General features: G+C 37.4%; 1 protein-coding gene across 2 annotated transcripts in view; it reads left to right on the forward strand.

The window, feature by feature from the left end:
* The window catches only part of EVC (EvC ciliary complex subunit 1), a 52020-nt gene that overhangs the window by 7483 nt on the left and 31114 nt on the right, over positions 1-13423 (forward strand). For both annotated transcript variants that reach the window (XR_004306879.1, XM_032443975.1), the window contains exons 5-11: positions 465-549; positions 2566-2664; positions 4070-4207; positions 6032-6190; positions 7556-7772; positions 10056-10204; positions 12682-12780. Coding sequence is in view for 1 of the 2 variants with exons in the window: in XM_032443975.1 (XP_032299866.1) it covers positions 465-549; positions 2566-2664; positions 4070-4207; positions 6032-6190; positions 7556-7772; positions 10056-10204; positions 12682-12780 (946 nt within the window). In the remaining variant the exon portion in view is untranslated. The remainder of the gene's footprint in view (positions 1-464; positions 550-2565; positions 2665-4069; positions 4208-6031; positions 6191-7555; positions 7773-10055; positions 10205-12681; positions 12781-13423) is intronic.

Raw genomic sequence — 13423 nt, forward strand, 5'->3', positions numbered from 1 at the left:
CTATCAACTCTTTTTCTTTTAGCTAGCAGGGTATTCCTAAACGAATAAACATATGTACGTATACTCATTTGCAAAAATAAAGAAAATCATATGTATGTCATTGTGAGGTTTGAGGAAGATCCGATGACAAATATTTTCTAAATATACATTCATTTCAACAATTTGAATTAAAAGCTTTGTTTTCCCTTTCTTGTAGCCATTCATCTCTATATTTACCATGCCTTTTTCAAAAGAGAACTGCACCTCCAACTTTGATAAAACACTATTTTGACTTGACTATTTTTGACTTAAAATATCTCTGAATAGAGATATTTTATCAGAATTAGAAGACACTGTAGAAATGATCTTACTCCTTTTCTAGGAGCAATGGAGAATTTAGTGATTAAATGAGACTACTGTATATGCTGCTTTTTTTGTGTGTGACCTGTTTAGATTGGTTTTAACACTTTTAATCTTTGTTTTAGTTTTGATGTTAAGCTCTGCCTTTGCAGTCTTCTTTTAAAAGATCTCATGCTTCTTGATACTGAGCTTAGAAAAGAAGAACATGTGGTAGGTATTCGTGTCTCATTTAGAGCGATTTGATTTGAAACCATTAGTTGAGTATTAGTTTAGGAAATAATGTGAACCATAGACTAGACAAGAAGTAGTGTAGCAGAGTTGTGCCTTTGCAGTATTCGTTTTATTTTTGTTCTCTTTGTTCTGCATGTATATGATCTTCACAAAAGAATAAAATAGTGAAATCTACTGGGCTGTGAAATACAGGAAGTCAGACTGAATAACATAACAATTTTAAATTTTACTCCAGAGAATAAGACATAACAGTTGGGGTTCATAAAAAGAGAAAGAAATGCATGTTTAATAGATAAGTTTATACTTTAAGGACAATTCTTGGGCATTGCAGCTCCAGGGACTCTAAGCTATTTGAATAAAATTGAAAATTCAATTCAGCCGAGTCAGTACTTTGTGCTAAGTAGAATATCCTGATTTTATGGGGACAAAGGAATTAAGATATTCCTTTAAACCAGAAAGGACTACCTACATCATGGCACAGCATTCAAAGATGACAATAAGAAAAAGTAAAAAAGGATTTACACAAAGCCAATGAATACTTGTTTCATATAATTATTTAATGGTGCATAGTTGTGATCAAGTATGGAATCATTTCCATTACTGAGTTTTAGCAGAGGTAATCTAAATCTGGACATAAATTGCGTAGCTTTCTCCTCACCTTCCTTCCCAATCTCTTAAGTTTAAGCAGACAATTCACTAGGAATATTTCAACGAGTGAGATTTTCTGGGCAAGTTTCTCCCTAGTAATTTCTCTCCTGGTGGATTTGATTCCCCTACAAGTAGATGAGAAAGGGAATTTGATATTAGCTTCCAGAATGAAGTTTAATTTGACCAGGAAATATTAAACATGATCTCAAAGTCAGCCATAAAATTGTAAAAGAATGTAAAGTAACAACATGGTGATGTAACTGCAGAAACACTGAGAAGATTTTACTTTGTGACCCACTAGAAATGACCTTAAGAGGATGGTGACTTTGGCCTTTAGCTGGAGCTTTTAATAGCTTTGTATTTTTCTAGCAGGGAACGAAGGAAAAGAAAAAAGTTATGAGTATGGGGAATAGTTTTTTCATTTTCCACTTGTTTCTCTGACTTCAAAGTTGATCTTTCTCAGAGTCAGTCCAGGAGAAGGAAAACAAACCCTCTTTAAGTGTTTTCTTGAGTCTTTTCTTTCCCCTTCCTTTTTTATTTTTGAAACAGTAGGTGATATGTTGGTGTTTTGTGTTCAAAACTTCACAAAACTGTCTAAAGCATCAACAAGCGAGATCAAAAAAGTGGCCATTTAATTATTTCCTCTTCTGCTGGGTAGTAATAACATTTCCCAGATTTTGCTGTTTTTAATATATGTAATTTAAAAACATAAAGCATATTTATATGTTTAAAAACGGGCAACTTCATCATCTATTTTTAAGCACTCACGTGACATCTTCCAAGATGAAGACAAAGACTGAATTGCCTTTTTGAACTGTCTCTAAAATAACATATTAAAAGAGACAACGCATTTGATTATTCAAATTATCCCAAGGTTCAAAAATGTCAATTTGAAGCAAGTAGTATTTCAAACTTAAAAACAGAACTGGAATATCACAATTTTTATAAGAGAAGGTAGTTAGAACTTGAGATGTTTATTTTGAGGTACAGGTTTCATATGAAAACGTTTGATACTCTATCTGGCAAAATACAATTGGAATAATTATAATGAATATGATTATGTACTTCAGCTTAGAGCTTTCTGTTTTTAAGTGGTCTAGATACTCTTCAGTAAAGGATAGCTTCAAATGTGTCAGATTATGTCATTTTTTTCATTTGAACAGAAATCCATCATCCAATACTTTGAAGAAAGAACTTTTCATAATGGGAATGCTGTGGAGTTGCTGCTATTTCTATTATTTTGCTTATGCCTCAACATAGTTTTTAACAGATTAATTTTAATACAGATTTTGTGATCAGTTCCGTTGATTTTATTCAGTACTTTCATATTTCTTTCCTTTTAAATAGATATTCATTCAGATTCTCAAAATATACCTCACAGACTTCAATCATAAGAAGAAGATTACTGCTGATTTGTTTGGGAAGACATGTTTAATTCTCAAAAATGTAAGTGTTTTTGTTGGTTGGTATTTCAGACAATGGAATTTAGGAGTCAGTTCTACCAGTTCATGGGGGTTTCCATTGCAGGCTATTCCCCCTATATTTTTAAACAGCAGTGTTATTTCTAAACCATTTAATCAGAAATGTGAAGAACTGTCTCGTTACTTAATTCTCTGCATTACATTGTTCTCATTTCCTCTCAGTTGTTATCTGAGAAGATCAGGACAGTGATGTTTTTGTTAAGAATAAGAGTATTTTGTAGTTGAATTTACTCAAGTAAACAGAACATTCTGAACCCTATTCTCTCAAATTTTCTAATTTCTAATTATCAAGTCTTGTCAGGTCCCATATATCATTACAAGTGATAGAGCAGTAGGGAATAAAGGATTAGAAGAAAACACAATGTTCCTATCAAGGGAAAACACAATTACTTTCCTCTTTGTCCTTCATCAAAATCCATTTTTCACTTCTGAACTAGAAGACAAACTTCTGCCCTCAATGTGCATTTCAGTTGGATTTGCTATTTTCTTTTTTACTATTACTATAAGCAAAGAAGGTTGTACAAAAAAATTAAGCAAAATAGGAGAGCTACTCTTCCTCATTCTGTTTTCCATGTTAGCATCACAGGAAAGTCTGTGTTGGAAAACATCTGTGAAGATCATCTGGTCCAGTCTTCTGTAGGAAGCAGAGCCTCTAGTGTCTTGTCAAGCCAAGTCTTCAGTATTTCCCATGGAATACCACCAGTATTCAGTTGTTCTCACAGTAATTGTTACTCTTCTAAGGCATTTTTAAGCAACTGAAAGACCCTCCATTGCCTTATCAAGCTACTAAGTAGGGACAGTGGACTAGTACTTGCTAATATTGTTAGCTATTAGGAAAAAAAAAAAAAATAAAAAAAATCATCCTGGTTTCCATAGGGTGAAGAATTTGAAAACCCAGATAATTGTGTGGGCTGTAATTTGTTCCTTATGAATATTACAGGTGTGTTCATCCCTGTGGGTTAGCACTCTGCAGGAAACACTGTATCTGCACATGTATCCATACTCAAAACACAGCGTGTATGCTCACAGCTGCTATTTAAGCTGGGCACATGTGCTAAAGTAAAAACATCTTTGGGTAGACACAGAGTACAAAAGCTCATAAACCACTATTTACCAAAACTTGAGTTTGGCAGAGATGGGCAACAGTACTCACATATTAATAGGGATGTAATATTTGTACTAAGTGTAATTCCAAGCTGCCAGCTACATTTTCTCTCTTTGTCACAGGAGTCACATTACCAAGAAACAGCTTTTCACTTTTTCAGTTTCATTTGTCATGTGCAAGGACTGATACCAATTCACTCTTGAAATCAGAAATAATGTACTTTATTATTTCCCCTCTAATTTAACAAATCACTTTTTCTTCCCAGGATTTTGAAGAATTACAGAAACAACTTGATTCCAGACTGCAGAATACTGAGATGTCAGGAGCCCATAATTCAGAGTACCAAACTGTGGAAGACTTAGAAAGGAAAGAAAGGGAATATTCTGAGCACATAATAGATAATGTAACTCTTCATTTTTTTCTCCTTAAATATTATTCTAATGTTATTCTTCTAAAGAGGAATGCTTTTTTAATTAACTGTTGTGTTGACAAGTCATTGTTAGTACTGAGAAGGCTCATAAATGTATTTTTATGTTGCTCCAGCAGAGTATTTCTATCTTGCATCAATAGCCAGTGTTTTTATACACACAATTGCATCATGCTGGTTTAGATATGAGAAGCATCTACTGCTTGTCAGATAGTGAGAGGTATTTCAAGCCTAGGTATAGCCTGACTTTTTCTTGTTTTCTTCAATGCTGCATAACTAAAAGACTAATAAGAAAATTATTTACAGAAAAAATAATCACTAAGAAAATAACTGCAATGCAGTCTTTCAGTATGCTTTGCATATTTGCTTCAGCAGAGCATTTTACTTTGGCAGTTTTGCATATTATGATAAATCTATGTTTTATGTTAAAAAAAAAAAAAAAAAAAAAGAAATAATAAGTCTGATGATAAGTATTTGATTCTTAAATGATTGTTTCTTTTCAGTAATGCTACTGTATCCAAACTAGCTTACTTTCTAAAAACCTGGAGGTTAAAAGGATTTGGTACATTACTTTCCAGTAAATCAGATAATCTGAAGGACAATCTACACTCTGGTGCCACTTTTGAGGTTTAACCAATCTACTGTCGAAGAAAATGAGACTATGAAAAGTCAGACTGATGGCTCTGTGGGCTGCCTGCACTGATTGATCATGGCATATCAGCCCTGAACTAAGCAGCCCATTATCTCAGTCTTGGGGTCTTACTGTCGGGGAGTTAACATTTTTTTTTAGTGCTGATGGTTAAGTGCTGCAGTCATAATTTTCTCAGTTTTGATTTATAATGAAAGTCCTTGTGACAATGGTAGACCCGTGTGAAGTTTCTTTTGCAATTTAATTTTGTTCCTTTAGAAGTTGGTTGTTTAGAATTGAGATTCAGTCTCATAAAGCTCCATGGCAGCCTTGCCAAGCAACATGAGGCAGTTATTCACTGATGGCAGTCATCCTTCAGTGGGTCTGTCACTCTACTGCTGGCAGAAGCTTTTCATCCATTTTTATAAGGATTTCCTCTATGCAGATCAGGACTCCGAAGTAATCCACTCTTTGCCCAGTTTTGCCCAGTAATAGAAAGGTTCTCATGGTCATAACTGCAAAACTCACAGATCTTTAATGTAAATCTTGGTGATAAATACTTATCTTTAATGCATACTAGTAATCCCATTGGAGCCCACAGAATATTCACAGTCGTGTGCAGAAGTGTTTGTGGGATCAGAGCCTAAAACTAGAAATTACCTTTAGGGTTAATATATTAGAATGGGCACATGCACTGTGCCAATACTGCATAAAGCGCTTAATTCCAGCATAGTTAATCGAGTGATTATGTGGTGTGTGGCTACAAAAGGCTTTGATGATGAAAAATGACCAATATTTTTAGTTTGACGGGAACGCCTACTACTACAGATAAAGAAACTTCACGGAAGTCTGTTACCCTTCCCACTTTTCTCATCAACAACATAGTGGGTCTTCAGTAGATGGAGAACTAAACTTTAAGAATTGTACAGGATGACTCCTATTGCAAAAAGTCAAGATTAACCAAACAACATGTACTGGTTATGTGCCATCAACACAAATCATAATACAGTAAATAGTCTCTAAATATTGCTTTATGCTGTGATTAGTACTGAAAAGCAGTCTGCAGTTTCAGTGACTCGTATCTCATTGTAGACTCCTATGTCTCTCAGTGTAATGTAATGCCAGATTATTAATGAGGGGAAATGGATTGTTATTTGATTCATATTCAACAGATGGAAGCTTTCTGGAAGCAGACTGACAAAGCCCAGCAGGTTTTTTTGGACCAATCAAAATGCTCAAGTGCCGAATCAGCAAAGATAATGACGGACCTGACTGAGAAGATGATTGCAGTAGAAGGCTTATTAAATGAATCTCAGGATTTGCAGGCAATGGTAAAGTACAAAAAGAAATAAAAGTCAGAAGATATTTAGTTGGTTGAAGCACAATGCAAGTGTACAAACCTGTCAGTCCTGTATTAAGAATGTTGAAAACTGCTTACTCCAGTTGTATGTCTTTCAGCTTCATTGCTAAGAGCTCAGTTTCTGTTGCATAGCACAGTAGAGGATGAACCCCAATTCACTTCTAGTTCTCAAAATACAGTTTAGGCAGTCATCTTAAAAAAAAGTGATATACACAATATGAGTGCAGTCAATGAGCAAGGAACATGAACTCTGTGATAAGGGAATCATTACCCTGGACATTAAGACTTTTTTCTTTCAAAATATTTCTCTTTGATCACGAAACCCATATTTAGTTGAAGAATGTCATTTGAGAATGATTCTGTGTGTCTGGTGAATTTAACTATCTTTGAAAACCCTTACCATTTCATAGAGACGTGGTCTTAAGAAGGAAAAATAAGCTTAGAAGTGCCCCAGTGCTGTGCTTTTAAATCTAACAGATCTGTCAGATATTTGGGTTACTTCACACTGGAGGCAATGAAATGGTTGCTGTGAATTTATAGATAAAATCAGAATCTATCCCACTACATTATTAGTAGTAGTAGTTGTAGTAATTTAAACAATAAGTGGATCACTAGCTTTTTTTTTGGCTACTAATAAAAATATATGAAGTTAATAATTTGTTTATTTTGCAGTGGAGCAGCCAAGGAAACAAGTCTGACAATGTTTGAAGGAAGTTTTGGTAGCTGACCACATTTGACCCACACTGTGCTACTGTACAGCTGAACAGTTTCTTTGAATGAACAGTCTTTAAATGAGGCATTTGGATGCATGATAGAGCAAACATTAATACCTGAAGTAACTACCATTACGCTTGCATCTATTTGCAAAAGTCACGGCCTGTGTATCTCCAATAACTGGAATAGTTGTCATATTTTTTCCAACTTTTCATCATTGTCTAAAGAAGTTTCAGCTCCACTCAAAATGAAATGAAAAATATAGTAGTGTGTCATCCAGTATCATCTGCCATGTTGCCCCTTTGTTCATCTTTACCCCTTGAGTATTTTAGTTTGTTCTGCAAGTTTAATTTTTCCCCACTATTAATATCATCTTCAGAGCTGCAGTTAGAGAGAACTCTAATTTTATATTTGCTCTTTCAAGGGAACATGAAGTAAAGCCTGCTGCTATCATAAATAGATCAGAAGTTTTGGAACTATTAAAGTACCTCAAAGTTACTGTCCATATAGTCTTAAGAAGTCTCCTGAGTTTTCTGTGTTGTTTGGAATTGAATAATTCAAGTAAAGGATATGTGTGACCAAAGATTCTTAGTTTCTAAGCAGGATATTTTGTTTGTTTTAGGACATTCAGGAAAGGTTATTTAACTGGGAGCTTATGGTAAAAGTGGTTGATTCACTGAGGTCCTGTATACCAGAAGAGTGCAGGTGTAGACTGAATATTCTATCAAACATTCTGGACCATTTAACTGTAAAGAATAAACTCTCCGTTCGACAAAAAGAAGAGCTTTTAACAGACCTTCACAAGGCCTTCTGGGAACAACTGGCACATTTCACTAACGGTGAGTAGTTAGACAAGAGGTTGTGGTTTAACTAATTTAAGTATGATTTCTCTTAGTTGTATTAATACAAAAATGATGGCTTTAGTCTTATATGCCTCTGTTTTAAAAGTGCATTGATGTATTGGCCAAGAACACTGTCCTTGTGAATGCTGGACACTTAGAATGGGAACTTTGGCTTTAAGCCTCCCAGATTTTGTTCCTTGCACTACTTCAGACTTACTCTACAATTCATATAATCTGTACTTTATTTCATTGGTTTGTAATTTATAGTAGGGTCACATATGCTGCAAGTAGTTTCAAGATTTCTCCATTTACTCTTTATGTGCTCTTATTATGTACTTAACATTGTTGGTGATATTGACTAACATTAGGGATAACATCAGCTGTATATGTAAAACATGTTGCCTTATGATCAACTACGAGCATAGGTACCCAAAAAAATACAGCTGTGTTGTCACTCTTGGGAAAAGGTAATGTTAACAGTTAGGATGTTCAGAAATTCTTTGCTTTTAATACCTAAGATATTTAGATAAAACTCTTTTCCCTGTGCACCTTTTTGGGCCGCTTCACTGGATTATAAATTATACAATACTAATGAAGTCTAAGATAATTGAGTTGAGGTTTTCCCTGTTTCACTGCCGGTGTTATCTAATGTATCAGACAGGGTATAGGATTGCCTCTTATCAGTTTTAGGATGACCTGTGAAAGGTATTAGTCATAAACCAGTGATAAGAAAAGAATAGCTTACCTGGTTCTGAAGGCACAGGCTTGCTGAGAACTCCCACAGGAGACAATCTCCAAGTAGAAATCCTTCCCTTCTAGCTGCCAGACCTTAAATGAGGTTAGGGAGGGGTAGACCCAGGGTCCACCCTTTCTGGTTGAACTGGTGAATTGCTTTCTTCTGTGCTCTTGGGACTAGCCCTGTCTTTTCACCAGATGCTCAATCACTGGTTTAGGCCATGAACACTTCCCATACACCTAACATCCACTTTGGAAGCCTGATAACCTGACATCTGAGTTCAAACTAACAAGAATTGAAGTTTCTCTGGACATGTTTTCCCCACCATATGTTGCTTCCCTTGTCCTGGCAGTAGCATTTGCTTATCTGCAATTAGGTAGTGAGCCGCTTCTGGACTTTCCTAAAGCAGTACAGGGAGGTTTGACTGGGGTGCTGCTGGTAGGAATTTGTTTCTTTTACTGAGCTCACCATCAATGCAAGAGCAGTACCAGTGAAGGTGAGAGTACAGGACAGTAGTGATCCTACAGTAGTTTGAGGTTCAACAAGACCAAATGCCGGGTCCTGCACTTTGGCTGCAACAACCCCAGGCAGCGCTATAGGCTTGGGGCAGAGTGGCTGGAGGACTGTGTTGAGGAAACGGACCTGGGGGTACTGATTGATGCTCGGCTGAACATGAGCCAACAGTGTGCCTGGGTGGCCAAGAAGGCCAACGGCATCCTGGCTTGCATCAAAAACAGTGTTACTAGCAGCAACAGGGAGGTAATTGTCCCCCTGTACTCAGCATTGGTGCAGCCGCACCTCAAGTACTGTGTTCAGTTTTGGGCCCCTCACTGCAAGAAAGACATTGAGGCCCTGGAACATGTTCAGAGGAGGGCTACAAAGCTGGTGAGAGGTCTGGAGCACAGGCCTTATGAGGAGCGGCTGAGAGAGCTGGGATTGTTCAGCCTGGAGAAGAGGAGGCTCAGGGGAAACCTTATTGCTCTCTATAACTTCCTGAAGGGAGGTTGTAGTGAGCTGGGGGTTGGCCTCTTCTCTCATGTAATCGGTGATAGAACTAGAGGGAATGGTTTTAAGCTGTGCCAGGGGAGATTCAGGCTGGACATTAGGAAGTATTACTTCTCGGAAAGGGTAGTCAGGCATTGGAATGCACTGCCCAGGGAGGTGGTGGAGTCATCGACCATGGGAGTGTTCAAGAAACGTTTGGATGTTGTGTTGAGGAATATGATTTAGCTGGGAAGTAATGGTGATGGTTGGACTAGATGATCTTCTAGGTCTTTTCCAACCTTGATAATTCTCTGATTCTGATTCTGATTCTGTGATTCTGTGATCCAAAAAAGAAAAGGTAGATTTAAGTGCTCAATTGTTTGCATCTGAAATATGATAGATTTTCATAGTAAGAAACAGCTTTGAAATTCTGTGTGGTAATTCCTTGCCTATTTTTTTTCACTAACAGATTTCTGTGAGCTTATGTTGTGTGACAGTAGCAGATGCTACTTTCTCCCTCTGAAATTACAGTATCTAATCATTTGTATTTCATGTTTCAGAATGTATCCAGCAAAGTAAAGACCTCATCCTGAAACGACTGGAGTGCCGTGCAAATAAGAGAGAAGACTTCAAAAACAGACAGAAAACTGAACAAGAGATTCTCCTCAGTAAAGCTTTTCATATTGGAGATTTAAATGATTTTCTTAAGGTGCGCACATAGAAACGTTCTTTTATCTTTTACAGTAAGGGTAGTGAGGCACTAGAACAGGTTTCCCAGAGATGTGGTTGATGCCCTGTCCCTGGAGACTTTTGAGGTGAGGCTGGATCAGGCCCTGGGCAACCTGATCTCTCTGTGGTGTCCCTGTTCATTTCAGGGGAGCTGGACTAGCTGGCTTTCAGAGGTCCATTCCAACTGTAAGGATTTGATGATTCAGTGATTTTTCAGGGCAAAATATGCTTCAGATTTCTCTCAATTCCATACAATTGGAATTTTTAGGTTCTCCTATGAATTATCAGCACAGGTAGGAAACGGTCAGACATCCTTATGTCTAAGCTTGCCTTGGGTTTTCTTCCAGCATTGGAATTTTCACACTGGAACCAAGTTGGTAAGGTAGGTTAATGTTAGATTGCATGTTTCATCCAAAACATCCTTTACTTAGATACTTAGATAGATACTTACTTTACTTAGATAGTGTTTGACTCAATATAGGAAATCTCTGGGTGAATGTATCTGGCCTACCTTATAGAATGAAGCAAACTGCACTGATTTAATCAAACCTTTCTATGAGTAAAATTACAGAGACTCTAAAGGCTGTTAAATTTCACATAAGCAGAAGGAAAATTCATTATGAACACTGGCATGATACCTTTTAAGAGATTTGCAATAGATAATTTAATATGGTATATTGTGACTAATGTAATATTTTCTTGGCCATATCTTTCACCTCTATTGTTACTGTTCAGAATGTACATAAAATCAGAACTCTCAGCTGTAAAATGCTGACAGCTGCAAAACTCTTATAACTGCTGAAAACCACAGAGCCAAGTTAGTAAGAAGAAAAAAAAATTCAATCCTCAGTTTTCATGAAGAGAAATTATTTAAGGTTAAAGTGGTTATTTCCAGCAGCATTAAACTTTTGATGAAATCTAATGACTAAGATAAATTGCTATTGGAGAAGACAGATTCCAGCTATAGCAAACTGTCAAACTTTGTTAATCTCAACAATGCATTCTTGTACTGCAGGCCAAGTTCTTTAATTATATTGTGTGAATTAGATAATTCTGTTACTGTTCTTGTATGCCACACCTGTCTGGCATAGTTCTCTTCAAAACTCCTTTTACATCTGAACAAACTAAAGGTTTGAGTCACTCTAGAATACTAAAGCACATTTTACTTCATTGTCTTTTCATGACTGGGGACTAATGTACCACACATTTTTGTAGCTCCTGAGCACTTAGAATATATTTTCTATTCATACATAATTTCCTAACACTTCCAACTTTGTTAAACAAAGCTTAGAAATTGTTTCAAGATCTCTCCCCTAGAAAGTTACAGCCACAGTGCTTTGTGCAGGAAATGCTCTGTTTTGCATGCCTTAGAAAACTAACCATTATTCTTGGATAAAATATAGAGTAATGAGCTGCTTATGACAGGCTGAGAAGAAATGGGCAGGGGTAACAATTTGTTCTTTATGCTGCAAAAGAGAACTTAGTTCTTAATGTTAGGAAATACCTCTGTGCAAATAATAAAGGACAGAAATGTAAGACTTTCTACTGCCACAGTAGAGAGAAGCTTTTGTCTAATACAGAGTACCTTGAGTCCATAGACTCTTTGGAGAGGAAGAAAAATTCATATAGAATCATAGAATTGTGGAATGGTTTGGGTTGGAAGGAACCTTTAAGACCATCTTAGTCCACTACTAGGCAGGAACCCCTCCCTCTAGACCAGGCTGCTCACAGCCCCATCAAGCCTGGCCTTGAATGCTTCTAGGGAGGGACATTCACAGCCTCACTGGGCAACCTGTTCCAGTGTCTCTCCACCCTCAGTAAAGAATTTCTTCCTAATATCTAGTCCAAATCAAACCCCTTCGAGTTTAAAAACATTTCCTCATGCCGTGTTGCTACATGCCCTTATAAAAAGTCCCTCCCCAGCTTTCCTATAGGCCCCTTCAGGTACTGGAAGGTTCCCCCAGGACCTTCCTCCAGGCTGAAAAGCCCCAGCTCTCTCAGTCTGTCCTCACAGGGAAGGTGCTCCAGCCATCTGATCATCTTCATGGCCCTCCTCTGGACCAGCTCCAACAGTGTCATGTCCTTGTGTTGAGGGCTCCAGAGTTGGATGCTGTCCTCCCAGTGAGGTCTCATGAGAGTAGAGGGGCAGAATCATGACCTGCTGGTCACACTTCCCTTGATGCAAACCAGGACGTGGTTGGCCTTCTTAGCTGGAAGTGCACATTGCTGGCTCATGCTGAATCTCTCATCAACCAACACTCTCAAATCCTTTTCCTCAAGGCTTCTCTCAAATCATTCTCCTCTAAGCCTGTGCCTGTGCTTGGGATTGCCCTGACCCAGGTGCAGGGCCTTGTACTTGGCCTTGTTGAACTTCATGAGGTTGTAATGAGCCCAGCTGTCAAGCCTATCTAAACAGCATTTCCAGCTGTTTAAATATGTCTGTTGTGTTTCTTTCAGGCTTACCATGATCTGCTAGAGAAGCACTGGCAGGCACAGTGGCAGCTGGAAGAGGAAGATGACTGTGAAAGCACAGAGGCTGTTGTGGAGCTCTACAAGGTATCTCCTCTAGTGATATATTTTATTCACTAAAGTAATTCTGAACATCCTCTAACCCCATGACAGAAATGTGAGACCTTAGTGTGGGGACTTGCATCAAAGATCATGGCTGTCCCTGGAAGCTAGGCTGGCAAAGCAAATTGACAGTTTTTCACAGTAACTTACCTTTTCCGTTATCTTCTCACCACAGTATGTTTTTTAAACTCATGTTAGTCAGAAAATATTTACATGATCTTCTATGATGTGCTATATGGGTGGCTGACAAGGTTGTAGTAATGTTTAGAGTATACAATATCTGGCATTTCTGCTAGGAAAGTTAATTATCACCTGCACACCATGGTACAATAATACTATTCTTAGTCAACTTCTCTACATGTCCTGAAATAGTTTTCTCATCTCTTTTCCTCTCAAATAAATTATTTTGACACCAGTTAGTTCCCTGAAACGTGTTCAGGTCTGTGGTATAAGTAATATTTTTACACTTCTTAATCCTACTGATTTGGAAGAAGTGTAGATGCATCATGCCTTTACGTCATCTTTAATTATTTTCTGTCTACACTGAAAAATAAGATAACTTGATCTATCTGATGAAGACCAAAAGTGTAGATGGCAGTGACCTTTAATTAGGCTGAAACTAATCACG

This window comes from Coturnix japonica, chromosome 4 (genome assembly GCF_001577835.2).
Source record: "Coturnix japonica isolate 7356 chromosome 4, Coturnix japonica 2.1, whole genome shotgun sequence".
In the NCBI taxonomy this organism is placed as follows: Eukaryota; Metazoa; Chordata; class Aves; order Galliformes; family Phasianidae; genus Coturnix; species Coturnix japonica.